Source organism: Mya arenaria, chromosome 14 (genome assembly GCF_026914265.1).
Source record: "Mya arenaria isolate MELC-2E11 chromosome 14, ASM2691426v1".
Taxonomy (NCBI): Eukaryota; Metazoa; Mollusca; class Bivalvia; order Myida; family Myidae; genus Mya; species Mya arenaria.
The window spans coordinates 49,241,208-49,267,266 of NC_069135.1; the positions used below are offsets into that span (position 1 = coordinate 49,241,208).

The window sequence follows — 26,059 nt, forward strand, 5'->3', positions numbered from 1 at the left end:
ACTTTCAGCTATAAAATACACGGTTACAATCTTGTTATCAGTTATTAATATTTTCCATAAATGCAAAATCTACTAAGTAGTTAAAGGTTTATCACTCAAAATGTATGTTGTTATACATGTGTATGTATTGATTTTGAATAGGTGTGTCACTTTAAGTTAGCTTGATTGTGATGACAGCTGTACACTGATATGAATCACTCTCAAGTCCGCTTACTGGACACTCGAACCCACAACCTATTAGATAAGAGGTGGACCCCTAAACCACTAAACCTCTCTCCTCCTGGTGAGAATTGAACCCATGGGTATGATTATATATCGATCAAGTTCGATTTTGGGGTCAATTACCTCAGTTATTTCAGAGTTATGGCTCTTTTATGTTAAAAACAACACGGTTATGTATTGCGCAGACAAAAAGTATTTATTATCCAATCATATGAAACTTGGTGACAGTGGTTTAGGGGATACTCGTGATGCCAAATTTAATCATGGAGTAGCTTGCCCAGGTAACTCTGGCGTAAGACCCCTTTAACATTAAAAGTGTAGGCTACAGTGAGCTAAGTATTTATTTTCCAATCTTGATGAATAATTTGTTTGCTTTAAATATTTGTATCTAAAAGCAATGCAACTTGATTTAAATTAAACTTTTTCTTTAAAATACTTAAGATAAGTGTTCCTTGCATTATTTCATCTGATTTGATTGATTATTTATCCATATTGATAACTGTTGTTCGGAAATAGTTGTTTCGCTTTTTTGAGCCATCATTTCATTTCATTTTATGTATTCATTGATATTACTAGTATAAAATATACTCAAACATGTTTGTAATCAAGAAATAACTGCCTACTATTCAGATATAAACATCTATTTATACATATTCCCATGTTATTATTTTATGTCGACGTCCAATGACCGAGGCCAAACAACCCGGCTACCATACAAGTTTGATTTCTTTTCTCGCTGCCAACAGATAGTCTGAACATATCTATGTATGATCAGGGTCATAAATAATCCAAATGCCCTATATATTAACCACACTCTCTGTCCATCCACATCTTTTTTAGCTTTTTTCTTCAACTTTAAAACTGAAAACATAAGCTTACTGTTCAATTTAAGGTTACATTCGACGAGTTTAATGCCTAAAAAAGTACCAAGTGCAGAGAAAAGCAACCTAACATTTATACAATATGACATACATATTAGGTACAATATGACATACATAGTAGGTACACTATGCCATACAAAGTTATTATTATTATTATTATTTTTATTATTATTATTATTATTATTATTATTATTACGGACATTAAATTGAACTAGAACATCGCATCTCAGACAACAATCTGAAAGGAAGTGCTGGTTTTGTACCTGAGACATAACAAGGACATTACAAATAATACAAACCAGTCTTTTTCTAGTATCTATGTAGTTCGTTCAAATACGAAGTACTCGTATATTATGTTTACAGTGCTACTGTGGAAAGCACGTAAAACATGCGCAGTTATGTCAAGTTTCCATCCAGTTGCTATATATTGAAATATGTCCATTATGCTCTCAACAACAAATGCATATATATGATAACGCCAGAGTAACGCCACCGCATGGATCGTCGTTGAACTCAAAACACCGGTCGGAACGTGGAATTGTAAAATACAATGACTATTGACGAAAAGCTTAACCTTTTGAAAACAAAATGTCTGAGCTAAATGTGTCAAATAACAAAATCGAGCACGTGGTCTGGGTCACCAACGTTAACAATGCCCACCTGGAATTGGTCGACAAGGTTACGGTTGGGAGAATATAGAAGTATTGCCAACGAGTGTAAAATGAGGTAGGGACACCTTATTTTCTCCGGGATCAATGAAATAGTTGGTGACAATCCATTGGATACAATAATAAATATTTTAATTGGAAAACTTGGGCTTGAAAACGAACACTTTTACAAAGTTTAAGCCTGCAGGCTCGGTCGTATTTTCACGACTATTAGAGGCCGTCTGCTAAGATTCCGCTGCTGGTACAAGTAGCTCCCTTGCCTGGCTCTCGGCATTTAAAGGGTAGTGCTTGGAAAAGTGGTGTACTCAGTACTGGTTCAACCCAGGAAAGTTGTATCCCGTGTATCGGTGCTTTACACCGAGCACGTTAAAGAACCAAGAGGTCTCTTCGCAGAGAGCTAGGGTATCGCACCCAGATCTCTTGTATCTCACTCTGTTTCTTCAAGTCTTCCAATGTCTGGATTTAATGTCTGGATTTCACTGCGGATTGCTGTCACTTCTATCTCATTTCACTTATGGCATTTGAATACAATTTAAGCCGTGATGGCGTCACGGCGGGATCAAGCCATAATGCAGCCAATGGGCGCGGCCAGACCTTGATAAATTCAAATAAACAAGCATTTTCAGTGAAAAGATATCCCCCGCCAACGATGGCTTGTTTGTGCTTGATGGCTTGTTTGTGCTTGATGGTTAAACCAATCCAAAAGAAAAATAGACAGGCATCATCACAGTATGTTGGTTCTTATTTATTCCAAGTGTCATGAAATTCTACCAGCTAGTTGCATAGAAAAGGCTGCAAACATGGATCTTTTAATAAATCAAGGGCAAATAACTCGTATAGAAATTACACAATCCAAAATATAAATAAACAGGCATCATCGCAGTATGTTGGTTCATATTTATTTTAAGTTTCAAGAATTTCTACCAACTAGTTACTGAGAAATGGCTGTAAATGAGAGTTTTTCAAAAACCAAGGGCAATAACTCCAAGTATAATTGACCAATCCAAAAAAATGAACAGGCATCATCCCAGTATAGTAACTCATATGTATTTTAAGTTTCATGAAATTCTGCCAGCTAGTGACTGAGAAATGGCTGTGAATGTGCATTTTTCAAAAAATCAAGGGCAACACCATTTCAATATCCCCCTCCCTATTTCATAGGCGGGGGATAACAAAAACGGCAAACAGAGGACAGTGTTTTATGATAAACTACGGATTGTTTCCTTTGATGTTTGTGGCCTGAAACAATTTTAATAGTTACACATTAAAAAAACAACTCATATCGGTATTAAAAGTCAGCACGCAATACGTTACAAGAACATATAACTGTATTGCTTTGAACATGTTAAAACCATTGTTGCACTCTCGCATTTAACAATTATTGCAATGCCATGTCTTTATGTTATTGTAATAACGATGAACTGTATATGTTCAAGTTAACAATAAATGTTCTGTTCTGTTCTGTTTATTGGACCAATTTATTCAAACAAATGTCAATTTAAAATAAAGGGAAAATTACCATGTTATTAAGGAGCATATGCAGTTTGAGCCTAACTTTAAACTGATTCCATCAAGACAAGCCATATCCTTTTGTAGACTAAGAACCTGGAACATAAAATTTCCCATTGAAAAAGGACGCTGGACCCATTATGACGAAAGATATTTCCGTACCCATCCAAATATAGTAAAATATCGGGAATTATTGCAATCAAGTTATCCTCCAGTTCTAAATATATTTGGTTCATTTGCCGAGCATTTTATTAAAACTTTCTAATATCATGCACTTACAAATTACTTAATTTCGTGCAGATATTCCACGCATTTAAAAAAAAAAAATAATTTCACAATTACATCACAACACGGAGATTTGCCTATCCATGTGTACACGTTTACTTCAACATTTATTTTTTCTGTTTAATTCGTCCCCTTCTTCTTAACCATTCGGTGGTTTTGCACAAGGGAAGGACGTAATTTCGTTTCAGAAAAATGTTTCATGGCAAACAAAATGGCGGATTTAGAATGAAAAGTACCGATTCAGGTACCAACTTTTGCCTTGTAAGTGGACTTTTTCTTTAAATTTTGAAAAATGTATGTGTCCAGTATGTGGCGAAAAACATATTCTTCGATCGACATCTTAGTTTAGTATCATAACTTTAAAGATAAAAAAGTTATTAAACAGATTGTTGCTTAGGAGGCAATGTTTAGTTTACAAATAAATGTATTGATTTTATCCTATTTTTTTTGTAGTTTCACTGCAAATATGGCATATCTGTGCATGCTGTAACTGTGCTTGCATGTATATAATCCTATTTTCCACTTATGGTTATTACCCGACTGTACACGTTTCCTGGCCGATTTTTTGTACCTCTACCCCCCCCCCCCCCCCATTTTGTTTATTGCAAGCACATTACCGGTCACATCTTGTTGAAATGCAAACAAGTCTGCACAATTGTTTAGCCTTGAGAGAATACTTTTTTAGTTCTGAGAATTGCTAATGATCACGAGTCTTTCAGTTTGGTATGTGATGTGTATCATAATTTGAAGTCAACGACTTTTTCACTTTAGGAACTTCACTATGGCCCAATTAAGAAGGCGAACGATTTTGATCGTTCATGCAATAAAGCTAGTTGTTGTCGTTGTTGGTAAAATTGCACAAGCTATGTCAGAAAAACATAAAGTTTTTTTTTTAAATGTTTGAACTGTATCTTTGCTGTTTCAAGAAGATAGCAAATAGTAGTTATGTATTGCAACAGTTGATATATATATCTACCTCTACATATATTTCCATATGATAAACTGATCTATTTTACTTTGTATTACACTCTGAAAATTGATGAACTTTCAATAACTATTTAACCATGATCTTAAAAGAATCATGATAGAGTTCAGGGCATTTTTGAACTTGAATCAATTCTTAGTGACCTTGACATTAACCCCCTGCTATGGTTCACTGAGAAAGGTGACATTTTGATGACCTCATTTTGTTTTGTTTTTTTCATCCAGCAATAATGAGCCTCTGTAACATGATCCCAATTTGAGGGATTCTTGAAACAATGATATAATTAACAACAACACAGAGGTAGTTTTTTTAAATTTTTACTGAGATTGAAATAGAAATTAAAAACAATGTACCATAAATATATCTGAGACATTAAAAACAATTAATAATAAATTTAATAAAAAATACATGGAATAAAGTAATACTAAAATATAATAACCATGCAGATCATGCACCAAAAATCAAATGGAACTAAAAAAAAGTCAGTTGAATACTGATATCTCCTCTTTACAGGAGCATTTAACTGATGTGCCTTCTTCACAGGAACATGTTTGAAGAAATGTAATCTATATGTGAAAGCATAAAAAATAAGGGCCATAACTCTGCTAGGCACAGACACAAACAATCCCCCCAGGTCCACAACTTCACATGCTGGTTTTATTATTTTCAAGTTTGATGGCTCTGGCTCATACACTTGCTGAGACAGGGTTGACACAAGATTCCATGCATTATAACCATTTTTAACTAAGTCAAGGGCCACAAGGCAGTCAGCCACATACTTGACACAAGGTACAAAACTTTTGATTCTGCTTAACACTCCGGTGAAGTTTCATCACTGTGATTTTCATACTTTGCAAATACGAGCGGCACAAGGTTGTATGCTCTATAGGCCCTTTTTATAACTATATCAAGAGCCAAAACTCTGCACCTTTAAGGCGAAGCAACACACATAACCCCAGGTCAACTACTTCAGATGCTGTAACATTCCTGTATAGTTTTAGCACTCTGGCGAACATATTTTTGAGATACCTGTAAGCGCAACACAAGATTGTGTGCTCTTAATGCAAGATTTTCACAAAGTTAAGGGCAAACACTTACTGGGTGCCACCATACATATACAGTAACGTAACCCCAGGTGCCATATTCTTTCAAAGATATGAGTGACACATGATTGCATGCTCTTTAGACTAATTTAAAACTAAGTAAAGGGCCATAACTCTGCACATCTTTGGTGAAGCAACACACAGAACACCATGGGCGCAACTTTAACACTCCTGAGAAGTTTAATTACTCTGGCTATTTTTTTTCAGAAATGTGACACCAAACTGCTTTCTTGTCTATATTATTGATTTAGGTCATGGTCCATCACTCTGCACCGTTTTGGCTAACCAACACACAAAACCTCATGTGCTAAACATGACATGCCAGTTAACATACTTGTGAAGTTTCATCACTCTATTACTCTTCAAGATTTGCGCTTTACATTATTTGATGACAGACGGACAGACAGACAAACTGACTGATGGACAGTAAACCATGCCAAAAGCAATATGTCTCCATTTAGACAAAAATAATAATAATGAAAACTGTACAAATTTATAACAAAAATAATAATAATACACTACATGTAAGATCTCTTGCTTGAAATACGCATAATTACAAAAACTGTTTGGAAAAATTGTGCATATTTTTCATTTTTGCAACAGACATAAAATTTGATAAAAACAGCAACAAAAACAAAACACATGGCATATACAAAAGTCAATAGAAGGTTCTTTGAATCAATGCCTTTTCAACTGAACACATTTTATTCATAATGAGTAATATTGTAGTGGTTAAAAATAAAACAATGTTACAACTAAATTTAAATCTGATATTAAACACACTTCAAAATAATTTAAATATCAATCACATTCTTTCTGGATGACCCAGTATATACTTTACGAGCTTGCAATTTTGTAAACATTGATTTATAAAAAACTTCAACTTAAATACTAAAACTTGAACATTAGCTGTTATGAGCTACATTGTATCTTAATGAAAGACAGTGGAAGTCAACATGATTCAACATAAAAAATTGTGAATAAAATTCAAACTAAAAAAACTCATATGTTAATAAAAATAAACTATTTCTTACATAAACGTTCAATGAAGAATATCTTAGTTACTTAAGATAGGCTGAATAAGCACTCAACTTGCCTTCTTCAAATAGTTTCTTTTAGTAAATGCAATACTATGAATGCATCTTAAAACATTGAGTAACTTTACAGACGGTGTTTTACATAGCCTCGTAGGTGTGAAATTGAAAATATAATTTACAACCATGTTTCTGCCCAGCGGATAGAGCAGTATATGAAGTAAAACAGGCAATTTATTAAAATATAACTGAGTCACTTAGGTTTTGTCGTATATTTTGATGTAGTTTAAATTATTCTATGGCACTAGAAGTGTCTCGCTGTTGTGCAAGGTGCGAGAGTATTCATTTTTATTTCTCAGCAATCCAACAACTCAATGGAAGCTTGCAGGAATTGAAGAAAGAAAACTCAATTGTCATGGAAGACCAATCATGTCAAGAAAATGGTTAATTTTCACATTAAGCCAGTCTGTTTCTGGTTTTCTAAGACCTTTGAGCCAGTCAGGGGGTAACCTGGAATAGCCAAGCCTGCAACCAAGCAGGGCACCAGCCACACAGCCATTGCTGTTACTGTCACCACCCTCCATAAATAAACTCATCATGAATGACCTGAAATAAATACAAGATACATCATGTGGTAAAGACATACATGCATAAAAGCACATAAATATGTTATAACTTAATTCTCACTAGAATGTACTGAATATTAGGTTATTTACAAGTAAACCTTCGTAGGCTGTCTAGAGACCCATTTATGCCTTCCCTCCTACCCCTAAAAAAACATTACCAAAAGAACTAACAACAACACACTTAAGAAACTGAACTGGCATAACTTCATAACACATTTACGGTGTTATTCTGGAAATTGAAAGGCCACGAATGGGCTTATCAGTCTTTAAAAGAATTACTACTTTCTCTGCAGAACCTTAACCATAAACTATGCATTGAAATCATGGCCAAGTTTTGAGCAACCAAGATCAAATGTACATGAGTACAACATTTGGAACAAGAGCTGTTGGAAATACTATGATATGAAGTGGTTTGTGGTTGACAGAACACTCTACTGTATGAATGTGTTAACAAAACAGTGGTATTTTCCTATTCACTATTGGCAGAACACTTTCAAGTAAAACTTATATACAAAAATGTAGTTGAATCACTTAAAAATTAAAGGGGTTTGCAATTAAAGTTTACACAGGGTTAGGGATTTGGACTCACTTGAAAGACTGTTGAGATTTTAAGGCGATAAGTCCTGCTGACATGGCCTTTAAACTGTACGACATGTTGAACTGCTCTCGGAAGTTTACACTGAAAATATAATTCACATACATCACACTAGAGTTTAACAAAACTCGTGTACATTACAGGATGTTTTGTGTTCGAAGTGAAGTACAGGGCACACAAATAACTACTGTGAAATGATTAATGTTCGTGGGGCATTAATGTTTGTGGTTTTCGTGGGTTGGGTGATCCACGAATTCAAGATCCCACGAAATATAAACCCTTTATTCACTTTTTCAATTGCCTTGTTACGTACATACTCTAGTATATTCTTAACAGAGGTCGCAGTATACAGTGTTAAAACCTGTCTCACTGTATAACTTACGATCATTATTCTGTTAATATATTATAACTGCCTTTAACAAATAATGAACCAAATCAATTAAATGTGTTTTATGCAGCAAATGACAGTTATAAGCACGTGGTTAAACGTGTGCTGTTAATGAAAATCTCCAAGTTTACAAGATGTGCGTGATGAGTGTCTATACTCGATTTTTTATTTTATGAAATAATTAATCGATTACTAGTACATTGAAGGTTACTAAGCACCGAACGTGACAATATATGCACCTTTTCGGTGTTTTCACAGTTTGCAAAATTCTTAATTGGCATAAAATGGCTTCCCCTATCTGTATTTATGATCAGGGTACATCTTCTTTTATTACCTTTATTCCCAATTAAATCGATAAGTGTCATGGGTATATGCACTAATTGGCATGTCGTACCACATTAGCGAGTGTCATAAACCGAGTGACGTAGAAGACGGAAATCACGGGCCAGCACGTGGATATTATGCAGACGATCGCATCTTCGATTATTATTTTTTTCAAAAATGAAAATCCATGAATTCAAGTACCCACGAAATTGTGTTTTTTTTGGCAAACCACGAAATTTCATGCCCACGAACATTAATGATTTCACAGTATACCCAAAATGGTGACATGTCAAGTCCAGTGAAAGAGCCTTTGACACAGACATAACGCTCTTCCATGCAATTGCAACACAGAATAAACTGGAGTTGAAAAATATGTGTACCTGCTAAACTACTCCTCATAACGGTGAGCCTCCATGTCAAATCCTTAAATGCTTGGTAAAAATACAGCCCAGACAAGGATCAGTCCTGACCAGTCCTATCAACAGTCCTCATTTTGACATTTAACCTCTAAGCTCTAAGTGTGACCTTGACCTTTGCAGTACAAACCTGGCTCTTGTGATCTACTCTGATCTTATACACCAAGCATTGTTAACATGTGTACCAATTTCCTTAACAAAAGAGCTAAAACAATTCACTTAAAGCTCGTTTCGATTCCATTCCGATATCAAACATGTCGATTTAATTATAATTCGATTCATGTTTTACTTATTGCTGCTATTTAATTTTAAGTTGCATATTTAAAGGATGTTTAATCATTGCAATTATGAAAAACCAGGACAGTGTTTCATCAAAAACAAATTTAACTAACAAAACTGTCCGTTAATAAAGTTAAAAAAAATAATAATAAGTTTGAACACATAGATGGAGTTGTATAAAATAATAGATGAAGTGTTTCCTTTTCAAAGGTGCAGGAGATTAGTTGAGCTGCCGGACTTTGAGTAACTAACATCATCAAAATTAATTTTACATCTTGCTTTTTGTATCAAACTCTCGCGTTACCCGAAATGTGCCCACTCTTTTGATTTTAGATTTTTAGGAGCATCTTTCAATGAGAGAGACGCCATGTTACTAGGCTAGTAAGAATGAAACTCTATTATTGATTGGATCCCAGATTTACTATTAACCAATCGCACGCTACGTAACAAAAGTCGACATGTTTAGAATGTGGATACAACGGGTCATTTTGTAGCATGCATGTTTAATACGTGGATCGAATTGAATATTGGGGGTCGGTATCGAATCAGTGAAATTAAAACGGGTTTTTCGATGCAATGGAGCAAATCGTTGCACCTCTACTTTACAATCTGAATATCATACAATTGTAGAGTTAATGCCATTTGCATGATGTCAATATCTACAACATCTACTCTGCCGACAACAACACCAAGACTGTGACAAAATCTTGGAGAATCCATATCGTTACTTAAAAACAGATTGGCTAAAATAAGATTAGTATAAACTTAGTCACCTTGACAGTGAGGTATGGTTGACATATCTGTTAAATTCTTCCTGTTGACAGCTGTCAGGTATGTGTTTGGTTGCTATGGTAACAGCTCGGCTAACCATCTCCTCCACTGACTTGTGGCACGTCAAGTCACTTCTCCCCTATAATTAGACAAAAATATATATATATGTGTGTAGATTCAGCTTTTAGCACTTACTTTTCTTTATTTTCATCATAGAAACTAACATGAAAAATTTATTAGACCAGAATATAAATACATTCCGGAACACCCTAATTCCTTAAAGAATATATATGGCATACTTATATAATTAAAAGATTGTAGATATTTTCTTCAGCAATTTAAATGAATATAAATATATAAATGTATATTATATAGTCCTAAAATAATTAAATATTTAAACCATTCAGACATTTTAATTTCTGTTCTTTAATTCTAAACTCATACTTTTTGACATTATGAAAAGTCCCCACAAGAAAATTAATTATATGGCACAATCCGGAAGCCTAAAAATAAACTCCCTCAGAACACTGTCTACATGTACCTGTAACATCTGAGCCACGAGATTTGTTACAAGAACTGATGCTGCAACACACACAGGTCGACCATGGGTCGTCTTACATATCCTGGCTGTGTTGGCTTCTACCTCCTCAACATCGTGGAAATATGGCACACCTGGAATGAGGTAGGTTGAAATATGGCACACATAGAATGCGGTTGGTTGAAATATGGAACACATAGAATGTGGTAGTCAAAATAAGACACACACTTAATGTGAAAGGTTGTAATATGGCTCACCTAGAATGTGATAGGTTGAAATATGGCACACCAAAACGGTGGTAGATTGAAATATGGCACACATTGAATGTGGTAGGTTGAAATATGGCACACCTAGAATGTGGATGGTTGTAATATGGCACATGTTGAATGTGGTTGATTGAAATATGGCACACATAGAATGTGGTAGGTTGAAATATGGCACACCTAGAATGTGGATGGTTGAAATATGGCACATGTTGAATGTGGATGGTTGAAATATGGCACACCTAGAATGTGGTAGGTTGAAATATGGCACACATAGAATGTGGTAAGTTGAAATATGGCACACACAGAAAGTGATAGGTTGAAATGTGGCACACATAGAATGAGGTAGGTTGAAATATAACACACCTAGAATGTGGATGGTTGTAATATGGCACATGTTGAATGTGGTTGATTGAAATATGGCACACATAGAATGTGGTAGGTTGAAATATGGCACACATAGAATGTGGAAGGTTGAAATATGGCACACATAGAATGTGGTAGGTTGAAATATGGCACACATAGAATGCAGTAGTTGGAGGTATGGCACACATATAATGTGGAAGGTTGAAATATGGCACACATAGAAAGTGATACAGGGGTGTAGAAATGGGCCGGAAGCCGGTAAAATAACCCGGTTACTTTAGCATCTTCACCCGGCTATTTTCTCCGCATCAACAAAAATAAAATCTGTTATTTTCGTCATGTTTTTATGTTAACATCGGTTTAAAACCCCGATTGATGGTATTGTTTATTTTGGTTTCCGCGCGTTCGGACAGCATAAGCTCGATTCGTGACGTCATTAGTCGCATCCCCCTCTGGGATGTTTTCAAGTTCTAGGTTTGGGTTTCCCAGTATTCTGAATACAATAACATTAGCTCGATACATGACCTCTTTAGTCGCATCCCCCCATGGGGATGTTTTGAAGTTTATGATTTGCGAAGCAATGGAGGGTGAAAAAAAGAATATTTTTTCCAGACACCAAAAAGGGTAGTAAGTTTGCAACATGAGCGTGTCTGGCCTTCTGTTAGTCCTATTACCATTTACGCAACATTCCTTTTAATATAAGCGTGTTACCCGGATGTAAACAAAATGAAACAAGCTTGCGGTGATGTCACTGCTAAAAATAATCCATTATATTGATGAATTTTACATGTACCTTTGGTGAACTTTTGTACGCTTTGAACGTCACAAAGTGTCCAGATATTTCGTGTGGGTGTTAAAACAGAATAAGTTAGCTGCAGGTGAAATATTTAGAACCACAGAAAATGAAGTTAGATGTTTAATTTTACAGAGGATCACAGAGATTCAGTGGCTGAAAGTATATAATTGATAGAGAAGAAATAACATATACGATTAGGAGGGAATTGCTAGCAAATGGCAAGGCATGTGGTCTGGAATGTTTTAATAGTATCCTGAATCTGAATTTGACAGTTATTTGGTTTATAAGTTAGCCCTCACTGGTGGGGGTGGGGTTGGGGGGGGGGGGGGTAGTATTCAGATTCATTTCAGTGGGGTAGTTCTCAGATTCAGTATCATATTCAAGTACATAAGTTTCCCTGTGTTACAAAATAAACATGCACCAGAACACTAGAAATTTTGGTTAAAAAAGGCTTAAATTCATCCCACAAGGGGCATTGGCCCCTTGACCCTAACTGGGGGAGGACACGCAGACTCCTACCCCCCACACCCCCCGCCTACTTTTGGGATCTTCCCTGCTACTTAAATTAATTTCTACACCACTGGTGATAGGTTGAAATTTGGCACACATACATTGTAGAATGTGGTAGGTTGAAATATGGCACACTTAGACTGTGGCAGATTAAAATAGAATCATACACAGTTAGATGGCTGAACCCATCATGTGGAAAATTAAAATGTTATGATACACTGAAGGGGGGGGGGGGGGAACATGTGATAGACTGAAATAAAATGAAACTCTGTTTCAGTAGCTACCCCCATTATATGGTCGATTAAAAGGTACTCAAACACTTTTGGGAGTATCCCCATCATATCATAGCACCATTAAAACAAATTGAATACCGTATTATATCATGTATAGGACGCTAGCATAGATAGGACGCAGGCAAAATAATAGTTGAAAAAACGGGTAAAAACCCTTAATATATAAGATAGGACGCAGTGGAAAAATGTCAAAATCAGAGCCGAAAATTTGAGGTTGGTAAAGTATTTATAACATATATTGAAGTAAAAAACAAACAAAAAATTGTATATAAGGCATAATTCTATAACTGTATTGTGTATTTCGATAATTATCGTCGTATTTTGGTAATTTAGCGTACACAACAATGATATGTCTTGACATTTTGAGAACATTCACGCATATTACAAATGCCGTAATATTCCCGACACGCCTTCTGACTGACAGTCAACTGTTGCATCCGTTGCAATAGTCCCCACATGCCTTCTGAATAACAGTCAACCGTTGCATCCGTTGCAATAGTCCCCACATGCCTTCTGAATAACAGTCAACCGTTGCATCTGTTGCAATAGTCCCCACATGCCTTCTGAATAACAGTCAACCGTTGCATCCGTTGCAATAGTCCCCACATGCCTTCTGAATAACAGTCAACTGTTGCATCCGTTGCAATAGTCCCCACATGCCTTCTGAATAACAGTCAACCGTTGCATCCGTTGCAATAGTCCCTGCATGCCTTCTGAATAACAGTCAACCGTTGCTACCGTTGCAGCTGTTGCAATCGCAACTGTGTATTGTCAAAACTGATGATTGTTTTGTTAAGGCGTGTCGCTGCGCGGATTAATTGTCGGCATAATTAATGCGTGTCAGTAATTAGCCTTGCCAGTGGAAGGCACGTCGGGTAAAGTGGGAACAAACAACAATACGGTATTACCATCGCAATAGTTTGTTCTATTGATGTATTTCTAATGACAGACAGCGGGTGTTTTTCACACCTTCGCATATTTGAAAAGACTTGATATTTTCGACCTGAAAAGGATTGGAAAAAAATGGGAAAAACAGATGAAATTCTAATAGCATAGAAAGGACGCAGGCAATTTTTAAGACGAGAATTGGGGGTAAAAAAGTGCGTCCTATGCATGATATAATACGGTAGTACCAATACATTAATAAATCTTTGAAAAGGATGTTTAGTCAATTATTTTGTATGGCTAGATTCAAGTGACACTCTTATTCAAAGTAATTCCATAAACAGTATAACAAACATACATTTTGAGTGATAAACTTTGACCTACTAACCAAGTAATGCATTTAAGGAAAATATAAATTACTACCGTAAATGACTGGGTATTAGAAGCACTTTTTTCCCTCAGAATTTTATGTAAAAAAATGCCTGCGTATAATACCCAGAAACAATTTTTTGAACTTTTTTTCTGAGGCCGATTTCAAGCCGAGAGTTTGTTTAGTTTTATGTAGAAAGGATAATACCCAGAAACAATTTTTTGAACTTTTTTTCTGAGGCAGATTTCAAGCCGAGAGTTTCTTTAGTTTTATGTAGAAAGGGATGTTACTCGCGTCATATTGATCAAGTATACTGTATACGAGTTAAAACGACAGTTGAAGATTTGGATACGGTATATCGTAAGTGTTAATAATTTAAACAAAAATATTTTTCGATTAAAGTTATTCAATATTATTTTGAATAATAATTTGAATTTAACAATAATTAAACATGCATATAAAAAGAAAAGTTTCGCAATGTCAAAATATTTTTTGTCAGTTGTATGATAAGGTGTGAAAAACTCGCATTGCCTTTTGTTCTGTTTAACATACCAATACTACAAATTGATGCGATAATGGTCTTGTTTTTTCACACATTTACGCGAACTTTATTCTTTTCTGTAGGTGTTGAAATTTTGAGAACAAACCCGTACATTATAAGGTTTATGCATAACTTAACCTCATTCTCGACAGGTTATCGTTTACAATATTATACTGTCTAAAAGAAACCTTACATATTTTCATAAAAGGCACCTTTCAGTGCTATCCAGAAACAAATGGTTACAATCAGTTCTTTTAAGTGCCTTTCCTTACATAAAACGAATTAAAATGAAACACATTTTGCATTATCATTGTATGGTTTTAAAGATAACCATCGCCATTTTCACGAAAAAAATATTTTTCGTCACTGTCAACAAACATGGTGGCCGAAATTGACAGACGTTTTTGACATATTTTCTATGCGTCCTTTAACACAAAACATAGATTAAACGTTTTTTTCTCAGATTTTTCACAGATTTTTTTGTCTGTGTCCCTTTACGGTAATAACAGAATTGTGACCAAATATTTCATAGATGAAAACATAGAAATATCAAATGATTGGTGAATGCTAAAAGAATTACTGTGATTTACTATAGCCTCATAAGGTGGAAATAGCGTGTTTTCTGCACTTTTCTTTCAAATTATAATCGGTATCCTTCATAAGAACCATTGTTTTCGACATTTATTCATCCCTTTTAGCATATTAAAACAACTTTATTAATTTTGGTAAATCTAATTTGGGAGTAAGATTGCATCTTTAAACAAGGCTGGCAAACAACATATAGTTAGGTACTTACCCAGAATAGCTATCTGCACTAATTCCCCGTTATCAGTTCCAAACAGTTTTGAAGGTATACACGGATGTGAACTCGGAAACAGCGGCCCAGTGGTCTGATTTTCACAATAGCTCTCAGAATCACTGTCCTCACTACATTCACTCGGATTTTCATCATCGTCGTCACCATTTTCGTTACCTAAGCTGTTGTGTTCTACTGCATACACGTGAATGTTTGATTTAGTCATAATGCTTGTTGCTGCTATGTGCGGATTCTTCAGGAATTCTGGATGCTCTACTACCTGAAGTTGAAAGGAACAAGGAATTTTTCAAATTATGTGACGACCCTTTAAGTAATCACAAAAAAGGCTCTTAAGAACTGTTCGACCATTTAATTTCAAAGTTTTCAGAATGAGGTTATATGGCAATTTGTGTTTCAAAAGTTAATACCAGATTTAAAATTGTCAATACTTCAAACATAGATTTTGTTACAATCTTTTTTTAGACAACCATAGGTCCACATATGTATGTGGTTATCCTCACTGGATAAATGTGTAACAAATTTCATGTGGATATCGGAGCTTCAGATATCTATCGAATTGTATACCTTGGCTTCATCCCATGATATCTAATGGCCATTATCAGGTTAGGCTTGATCCTTAAGACAGAACTTAATCGATTAAAAACACCACACAGTGCTCACTTTCCTTTGCCTAATAAAACATTATGCTCATCAAGGGAGATCACTGCATAGGAGTTGAATTGCCACAATTGATTCTACACCAATTCAGTGGCAATCTTCGATTTGGTCCTAAAAGAGTTGTAAGTTGATCATTGTAATAGTGCCCCCTTACAACAATTTATAATAATACCAATACGAACAGATGATTGATTTGCCGTCTTTGCCTTAATTTTTTTTCAGCACTTGTCCTTTCGGGCAAGTACATGTAATTAATGAAAACCACTTGCCCAAAAACAGTTTTACTGGCCCAAAATAATTTAAAAAATAAAAATAAAATAAATTAAACAAAAACATGAGAAGTATTTAATTAATATGCATCCAAGTGTCGGGCAGACACTAAGACACTTATAAATTGAATACTACAAATGCTGAGCACCAATTCATGCTTAAATATGCGAAAGCAGATATTTAGAACGTTCATTTAGGATTTGTGAATTGTTGCTGAAGAAATTATGAAAACTGAGGGATTTAAATTTCGGAAAAATGCACTTGCCTGTTTGGGCAACCATCTGGGAATTTTGACTTGTCCAAAACAGTATTTACTTGTCCTGGGCTTCGGGCAACCCAGTTAAGATGAAGACTGGATTTGATATCGTAATAGGCATACAGTATTGTAAAGCTTATCTAACGTGGTGTTGATTATGTCCCTTATCCATAGAGTTGGGATATTTTAATTTGAATGCTTTGGAAGTTATAGGTAAAGTGAAAGTTGGTTTGGTTTATACTGATTCATTTTTGCTGGATGGTAAAGTTGATATGAATCACTCTCAATTCCCTTCCCCTGGCAGAAACAAATACTGCGTCCTTTTTGAGAGGCCGTGAGAAAGTACCCCTGATGGGGATCAAACCCATAACCTCATGAAAGTGAAAGTTATGGCACACAATAATACCTCAGCGATGACAATATTTCACAAACTTCTGAATACATTCCACAAGCTGGAAAGCTGTAAAGTTTTTTTTTTTTATATTGAGCTGCAAATCTTGATCAAAGTACATTCTAGTAAACAAGTGAACAAAATTATCATGCATGTTCATAATGTTCATATCTCTTGACAAGTATAAACTGTGCACATGTAGCATTCATAAACATGTGTTTCAAACAATAAATATGCCACTTTTCCAGTATCAAACCATTCTACATAAACCTTGGGGCAGTGAATAACAAACAGCTGGAGACAATCTGTTGTAGTGTCATATTTGAAGGCCAAAAAACAGCTGTCCATTTTAATTTGGTGTTATTGAATTTGGATCATTGAAATCGGTATAAAAACATAAAGTTGACTTGTCAGATTTCTTTTTTTGAGAAATCAAATCTGGTTATAAGATGTAATATTAAACATACATTGTAATTAAGTTATTAAATTATTGTAGTTATATCATGAAAAACTAAGACTTGAAAGGGAATAGAAACAATAAATAGCTATTATTCACCTAACAGCTGTGACCTGATATTTAATACTTTACACCATGTGGTATCATCAATTCATTGTCCGATGATCATGATTTAATCACTACAATATTGTATAAAGTATAAGTAACATAGCATATACATGTGTGTAAGATATATGTAAAAAGGAGATTTCAAACATGCCATATACCTTGGAATTTCGATCAATCCCCCGGTCTCACACTTAGAAAGAAATTTCCTCCGGATTTTTAGTTTACTTGTGTTAGACTAGATTGCTTGGTACGATGTATTTTCTTCAAAAAATATCTACCAAATACAGTGCTTTTCAGTTAAAAAGAAATTTTAGTTAATTCCCATCTTTGAGACAAATACCCTGGTTTTCTGAGCAAAATCCACTGGGAAATGTTCTACTGTATATCTGTGATTTTAGTAATATTAATATACCCAAATTTACATGTAGGTGTTAATACTTGATCTCAAAATGCCTTGAGAAAGGCCTTCATAATACTGAATAATCTGCAGTCCCATCATCTTTGAGACCCTTACCTGTTTAATAGATGCACTGAGCCAGAGCCAGACAATTTCATCCAGTTCTGGATTTATATCCATATACAAATACCAAGCCTGCAGTCTCTTGGCAAAATTCCAAGGGCCATAATAACTCTGTGAAAAATCATTGAACTAAAATAGGCTGATTATAAGCTCATCTCCTGTAGTAAAACTTTCAATGAAGATTCTTGTAGTTGCTGAGAAATAGCCTTGACACAAATAGTGGGAATGACTGGACCTATATCGTACTATAAAGAAATTAAAAGGGCCATAATTCTGTGAAAAATCTCCAAGCCTGAATATAAACATTAGATTCTGCTAGTAACATGACCAATGGTAACATGATGAAACCCACAGTGCACAATTACTGTCAGGTCAAAACAAGACTCTTGCGAACCCAATGCACTTGATCATAAAAAACGTCCACCTAACCTTTCCCAGATCAAAGCTTTCTAATTTAAAGTGCAACAATTTACCTGTTTGACAGTTTCACTGAGCACGAGTCCAGCCTTATCACCAAGTTCTGGATGCCCATGGAGACACCAAGCCCGCAGTCTTCGGGCGAATTCCAACTCGTCCAGAACACCTGCCCAGCCTAGAACACTCTCCAGTAGTAGCACCTGTCATTGACAACATACATCAGGGATTGAAATAAGCACAAGCCTGACAGCCCAAAGCTAACCAGTGCCTGTAAAAAAAATGTGGTTTTTATTATGTTTTAATATTCAAATTTCTCGGTTATAATTTCATCATTCTATTTATATATTATAATCAGAGTTGTTAAGAAAACTTAATTTTGATGACTGTTCACACAAGTATTGAATTAATCTTTTTTACTATATTCCATTTACGCTAATATTCTGTTTTTACAACACTTATTTGATGTTTTGCTGGCACTAATGGTGAACTTGGCAATAAGACCATACAAATACTATGGGAATTTTAACAAACTCATTTTGATGAATAGCTTTAAGTAATAAAATGGAACTGACAAATTGTGAGGCATTGGTGAAAACAACGCAATATTCTTTTGTGACCCACTGTCAGTAGCGTTAACAACTAAGCCATGAAACAAAACATTTACCAAGTTTTAAAATTTAAAATTTGTGTCTTAGTTTAATTTTAACACAAGATTATCATTGAAAGCAATGCTCTTGGGTATATGATGGGGTATAAAATGAAAAAGGATAAACTGACCTATATCATACTATTGTAACAGGTGAGACCAACCAGGCCAACAGATCCCTTCAAAGAACCGCATGCTCAACCCTGAAGGGGTCGACTGGTCTTATATATATATATATAGGCCCTGAACCTCCACACGGAGAACTAGTTATGCCAATTTGCATATTACCAACCAAGCACATCAAAGAACTATGAACGCACTTCCGCCTACAGCGGAACATTACACTATAAAGAAATTAAAAGGGCCATAATCACTCTGTGAAAATCATTGAACTGCTGATATAAGCGCATCACCATTAAGTTAAGCTTCCAATAAAGTTTCATTGAAATAAAGCCAGTAGTTGCTGTGAAATAGCCTTGACACAAATAGAGGGAATGACTTGTCCTATATCAAACTTTAAAGAAATTAAAAGGGCCATAACTCTGTGAAAAATAACCGAGGCCGGAACATAAAAATAAGATTCTTCAAGTAAAATGCCCAACGGTAACATAATGAAGTGCACAGTGCAAAAATTACCATAAAGACAAAACAAGACCGCTGCGGAGCCTACACAGACACTCGTCTGTTGTTGTTTGTCTAGTAAAAAAGGGGCATAACTTGACACATTTTAAAGTCAGAGTAATGGGCCTTGCTATAGATGGTTGTATTGTCTTTGCCAACATAGTGCACAATGACAAAGATGCCTTCTACATCAAGGCTTTTACAATACCTGGCTTCAATATCACGAAAATACTTAAGTCAAATCTCAATCTCAATTTCAACTCATTTTTCCACATTACAGTATGACATTAATAAAAATTACAAATGTTTTACTGTTTTTAAAAGCACATTCTCACATGCATTTATATGTTGATTAACATTATTGTTCAATATTTTAAAACAAAATATTTCTACAGCACAACATATATATACTTTAGTTAAACTCAAAAATAATAAATTGGACTCAAGTACAATTTTTGCTCTCAATTTTTTTCTATAAAATATTGACCAATTTTTCCAATCAACCTAATGAATGAGAAAATGCGATTTTAAAAAGGGTAAAACATTAACAAGTTTGAATCATGTTATTCTGTAATTTTATAAAAAGAGTCGAGACTGAGTTTGAGATTTGACTTGAGTATTTTCATGATATTGGAGCCTGGACTTTGACTTTTGGTCTTTGAATACAGCCGAGCTTACAAGTCCATTATTCAAACACAACAAAAAAATATTACACAGTGAAATCACTACACAGAATTCAACATACCATCATATCAAAGTTTGAAGTCCAGTCTCCCTGTTTCCAGCGAACCCGCAGCTCATCCTGCAAGATCTCATCATACGTGATATTTTCCCCGCCATAGTGGAATCGACACTCGTCAGAAGTCATACAGCACGTGGCCAGCCCCATAGCATCGCCGATAGCAGCACCAAATAACAGCCCTTTTAGAGAATGAAACATTGAGATTTTTTTGATTTTTACTATCTTAGCATGGATAAAAAGATCAAAGGTAGATCAACTCTATTTTTCTAGTACACACTGATTTTATTGTCTTATAGTACTATTTTACATTTGATTATAATAAGATTTACTGTAAATGCCTAAAACTTACAGACAAGTTTAAGATGGAACAGGGCTAAAGAAATATTATTCCGGTTTTAATAAGTCTGATTATAGCAATCAGTCAATCACCCAAGATTCTATCTCTGAACATGAAAGCCTTGAGGTCTGAAGTCCCAGGAGGGGAAAGAAGTGGTGACTTTATCCTGCTTCGTATTATAAAAATAGCAATTACCCAAGATTCTATCCCTTAGCATGAAAGCCTCAAGATCTGAGGCCCCGCGTGGGGGTAAAAGTGGAGACTTTATTCTGCTGGAGGTGTTTGCAGTGTGTGTCTGGGCCTGGATGTACTGAACCTGCAGCAAAGAGTATGGTAAATGTTGGCTAGGCAAGGGTTGTTTGGTTTGTGAAAATAATAATATAATACAATTTGCTGATTTGGAAACCTAATCATTGATCTGGAAAATAAACAACTTTTCTGCAGATAAAAACATTAACAAGTATAGACAATAGCGCTGTGGAGCACTATCCGCCACATGTGTGCAATGTCTCTAGCAATATGTGTATCTACTTGAATGTCACATGTAATCTTACATGGCTATTGAGTTATAGCCAAGGCTCAAGTTTTGCAAGACCCGGCCGAAAGCACAAAGGCTATGACAATACTTTTTTTCATTCAAAAGGCAATGAAATGAGAATTTTGATCTGCAAGCTTGAATCCTTACTTTACTACCCGTATTTGGAAAATGGCAATTTCTGACCTAATAGGTAAGGGTCAAGTTTTTGTGAACTTAAAAATTCATATAGTCAAATATAATTACACTGCATCAAGCTAAACATCTATGTAGGAAAATAATTACGTAGTTTGTAAAATAGCAAATGGAGACTGACCTGAGCTGACTGGGGGTTGGGCACCGAGCTGTGAAGATGGTTACCCCTCACCCTTGGGAACATGTTACCCCCAGCTGAGCCAGACATCTGACATTGTCCAGATAGATTAAAGTTTTTCCGCAAATGCGCAAGAAGTTCATCCGAGCCATATTCACAAATCTTTTGTAAAGGTTCACAAAACCGATTTTCACTTGCTAGTAATACTTTTAATGTTTTCACTCCTCCTAAGGAAGATGGTAATGCAGTTAACCTGTTCTTTGAAACATTCAACTTTTCAAGACTTTCCAAATGTATAACTTCACTTGAAATCGTCTTCAAACTGTTATGGGACAGGTCTAACTTCAGGAGCCTTGTAAGATGGAATAAAGAGTACGGCAACCTCCTTAACTGATTATATTTCACGAGTAAGGTCTCCAGATGCAAAATATGACCTATGTCATCGGGTAAATTCTGTAACTGGTTGTGAGAAATATCAAGGTACACAAGATGGGGACAACACAGTGGCAAGGTCGATGGCAGCTCGGGAATCATGTTGAAAGAAATGTTCATCCTCTCAGTAAGGGAGAGGGTGCTTAGCAGATTGGCAGGAATCTCCGTGAGGCAGCTGTCTTCCTGTTTCCCTTCAACATGCTGTAATAAGATATGCAAGAAATACTCCTTAGAAACCAATAGTACAGTTATAGGGGTATGTTACAGTTAACGTGTCTAAATATTTTAACGCAGGGGTTTGTTACAGTTAACGTGTCTAATTATTTTAAAGCAGTAGAAATTTTTGGGAAAAGGTTTCACTGCATGTGCCTTTAAAATTAAAAAAAGAAGTATGACATTTGTTAAAAAACATGCCTTTTTAGTGATTTAATCAGTAATGTATATGATAAAAGGGTTTTGATCCTGAATTTTGTTTTCTACTTTCATGGAATTTTGCAGATTTTACTTTCACTCCACTTTAACATCTGCAAAAATCCACAACTGAATACAAGCGCAGTAGTAATAACCCTATTTTATTACCCTGCAATACTGCCTGTAGTTGAGTGATCTTGCGAGGTTTATTTCTCTTGTTTTGTCTGTCATTAATTGGAATGAATCATGAACGCCCTGTGCCTGCTGTGTGTTCCCCATCCTGGGCTTTCAGATCAACATCAGAATTGGAAGAGGCACTGAAAGAAAAAACATTTCCTTATTAATTTTTTTCGCATGCCAGTAAGGGCAAAACCCAACAAATATTTTTGGCTACTGAGAGTCAACTGCTTCACATGACTTTCATGGCCTTTTCGCCTACTTCAGCAGAGGCTGAAATTCAGCTAAATGTGTTAACATCCCACTTGAAACAAATGCTGTCACAGGAATGTGATAAATGCGCCCTAATAGCTTTGTTGGACAGATAGCTATTAGTATTTGGGCAGATATTGACAGACAGCCATTTATTTAAGTATCTGACATATTTTCTTGACAATGATCTTTCTTATTTTTAATACCATGGCATGCAGTTTGGAAATATTGATTGCTAACATTTTTAAAGACCTCAAAATCGTTAAAGTCAATCTACTGGTCATGCCTAATATTATATCAGAAACTGTTCAAAGCTTATAATTTTATTGATATCAATCACTTTATTCCTGTTACTGCTAAAGGCAGTCCTGTGCTAGTCAGTGCCAGTTACTTGTATTGTGGTTTACCTGCATGTTTTAAACAATAAACACATATATGTTTAAAATAAAACAAATGAAATTTTCAGAACAATTTGTATAATTGGCAAGGTTAATATATGTTTATTAATACATGTATTTGAAAATAATATATTACTGTTTGTTAAATTGAAATCAAATCTAAGGTTGTATTATACTGGATGTTTTTAGCCAAAAAGTCTGTTGTGACATTCAAGTGCAACAAAATACCCTTATGTGATAAAAAAAAAACCCACCCTGAACACCCATTATTTTGGCTAATGTTTGACTCGGACATATCAATTTTATTTCACTGATAAATCTCAGTGGTCGAAATTAGCACAAACCCCCAAGCCCTGCACTAGTAAAATGTCTTCCGGGCTTGCTCAAATTCTGAATTTTATATAGCAGGGCTTGTTCAAAAATATGATTCCATGCAAATGTATAAGAATTCAGGCTTTTTTTATCCGAAAGTCTACTTTCAATGACTGAAATCTACATTATGTATATGAATCACCGAAAACATACATGTATATATATAATAAAGATTATGATTTATCTTTCAAATTTATTCTTATTACACTGGTAATTGATACAACCTGAAAACATCAACTGAGTCTAGGGCTGATGGCTTGACAAGATGACAATCAATGTGCATCATTTAATTGTCAATATAAAAAGTATTGTGTTTGAGTGCCTGAGACTACAGGGGACATATAATGAATGCCCAAATGTTAAACGTGAGGTTTGTCTCAAATGTTTCAATGTGAGGTTGTCAAGTTAGTGCCTTTGTTTGTATACTTGCTTCTCACCTACAATGTGGGCTACACAGGTTTGATTCCCGGACTGGGTGCATGTGAGAAATTGGTTTGTGGTCACTAAGCCAGACAAGTGTGCGTTTTTTTCATGTACTCTGGTTTCTCCTTAAACACAAGACTTCACCAGTAACACGAGGAGAGTGATTTTTAAACATAATGTTGCAATAACTTGTTTCAAAATTGCTGTAAATTTAAGAAGTTTGAACTGAATGTTAAAAAATTTGAGCATCATTGTGGCTACACAGGGCTTTTTCTATAGTACCCACGGGTCCGACTATCGGACCCATTCCCAAAGCTAAATATAAGATATTTTTCCCAATCAGCAGAAAAAAATCCCAATCCAAATTTTTATTTTTTTTTTATTTTTTTTATTTTTAGAAATTCTTTTTTCTTTTTACCTGTAATGGTTCTTTTTCAACATCCTAATAAATTATGTGATGTGATGTTTTTTTAGTAATTGAACTCAGAAATCATTGTTTTCATCACATTCAGAGATATGAAATATTATCTGTCATGATTTATTGCAATAGATATTTACACCCCAAGGATTGATATTTCAGCCATTGTGGGTCTTTTAAAGGGAAAATAAACTAATATCCTAATCATTTCCTAATTCACAGGAGACTAGACAGCTTTTTCTTTTCACTGTAAAATTTCCCAATTTTCTTATTTTCATGACGCAAAATTTCCCAAAATGCCTAGGGTCTTTTTCCCAAAATGGGCAGAAAAAGCCCTGCTACATGATATACATGTACATTTACATACATTAATCATTAAGTCTAAAATAATGTACAATAATAACAACAACATATGATCGCCATGACATCGAATATACCAAGAGAATAACTGACAAGTTAAAAAGGTATAAATTTTAATAAGTTAAGTCTGTGTTACCATTCTCACACAATATGTCATTATTATGCACCTTATGAGCATTGTTTACATTTTGGAATCATTGAATAGAATATTTTATTTTAGCTAAAAAATACTCTTTCTCCACTGTTCTACACATATCAAAGAAATGACATTTCATTAAACCTTATTAAAATAAGATACTTTTCTATAAGTAAACGGTTGCCATACCTGATTTATTCGGTATTTGGAAATATTTCTAAAAACATGCTAAATTCATGTTGCTGTCTGCATCTGGGACACGACTGCATGTGTATTACGTCATCATTATTAGTGTACACAATAGGAAGTTGTCAACACGATTTTAGAAACGAAACTTTTCCATATTTTGTTGGATTAAAGGGTAATTATTGTTATTATGTCAATGAAAGAAGATGTTTAACCACCACATATATGTTTTATATGGTTTTACACCAATGTCAATGCATATCATCATATATTGTGACCTGTCTGCAGCCTTGTATATTACTTTCGATACAGGTGGGTGGGGTATTAAAATAGAAACTCACTTTCACTGGAGAGTATTTGCTTAATGTACTATTACAGATCTTTACCATTTTCTGGCTGCAATCCGTATCCTGCAAATATTGTATTTTTTTTTCAGTTTATTGCAACACTGTTATTTATGTTTCTGAATGATGCAATATAAATATATGTAGTTCAACTACATTTAGTTGAAGTGTTGAAAATTATACATATTGATTCATTCCTGATAGAGCACAGACAATATAACCCAAATCTAAACACTTAATGTCCAAGATTGAATGATGTCAGGCGATTCTGTCTAGATTTTGGGAATATATGGCCCAGATTTGCGGACTATGACAATATACAACAGTACAACGTACATAAATATGGCCAGTCATTTATCGGTAAAGCTATTTTGATACATGTGTGTGGTGTTTATATGTATGTATGCAGTGTTCT

At 34.9% G+C, this 26,059-nt stretch overlaps 2 protein-coding genes across 3 annotated transcripts in view; one reads left to right on the forward strand and one right to left on the reverse strand.

The window, feature by feature from the left end:
- The first annotated feature begins 3,798 nt into the window (after positions 1–3,798).
- Positions 3,799–26,059, forward strand: part of LOC128217104 (traB domain-containing protein-like) — a 42,472-nt gene continuing 20,211 nt past the window's right edge. Inside the window, exon 1 of the mRNA XM_052923985.1 lies at positions 3,799–3,826. The gene's annotated coding sequence lies outside the window, so the exon portion shown is untranslated. The remainder of the gene's footprint in view (positions 3,827–26,059) is intronic.
- Positions 4,852–25,378, reverse strand: LOC128217103 (uncharacterized). 2 transcript variants are annotated; one of them, XM_052923984.1, is made up of 11 exons: positions 25,304–25,378; positions 22,747–22,895; positions 21,739–22,368; positions 21,083–21,203; positions 20,554–20,729; positions 18,598–18,741; positions 15,445–15,724; positions 10,628–10,758; positions 10,089–10,225; positions 7,903–7,992; positions 4,852–7,293 (listed from the first exon to the last, which is right to left on the reverse strand). In XM_052923984.1, the coding sequence occupies exons 2-11, from the start codon at positions 22,855–22,857 to the stop codon at positions 7,101–7,103; spliced, it is 2,013 nt and encodes a 670-aa protein (XP_052779944.1). In that variant the 5' UTR covers positions 22,858–22,895; positions 25,304–25,378; the 3' UTR covers positions 4,852–7,100. The 2 variants fall into 2 exon arrangements, with proteins under 2 accessions (XP_052779944.1, XP_052779943.1); XM_052923983.1 differs by lacking the exon at positions 25,304–25,378 and adding an exon at positions 24,002–24,061.

Excerpts from the sequence above, each read along its gene's own strand:
- LOC128217103 (XM_052923984.1), bottom strand. The coding sequence starts at position 22,857 with ATGGGGAACACACAGCAGGCACAGGGCGTTCATGATTCATTCCAATTA. Across the intron at positions 20,730-21,082 it reads GCTAAGGGATAGAATCTTGG|GGCTGTTATTTGGTGCTGCT; the intron begins GTAATTGCTATT and ends ATTCTCTAAAAG. Across the intron at positions 10,226-10,627 it reads TCGTGGCTCAGATGTTACAG|GGGAGAAGTGACTTGACGTG; the intron begins GTACATGTAGAC and ends GTCTAATTATAG.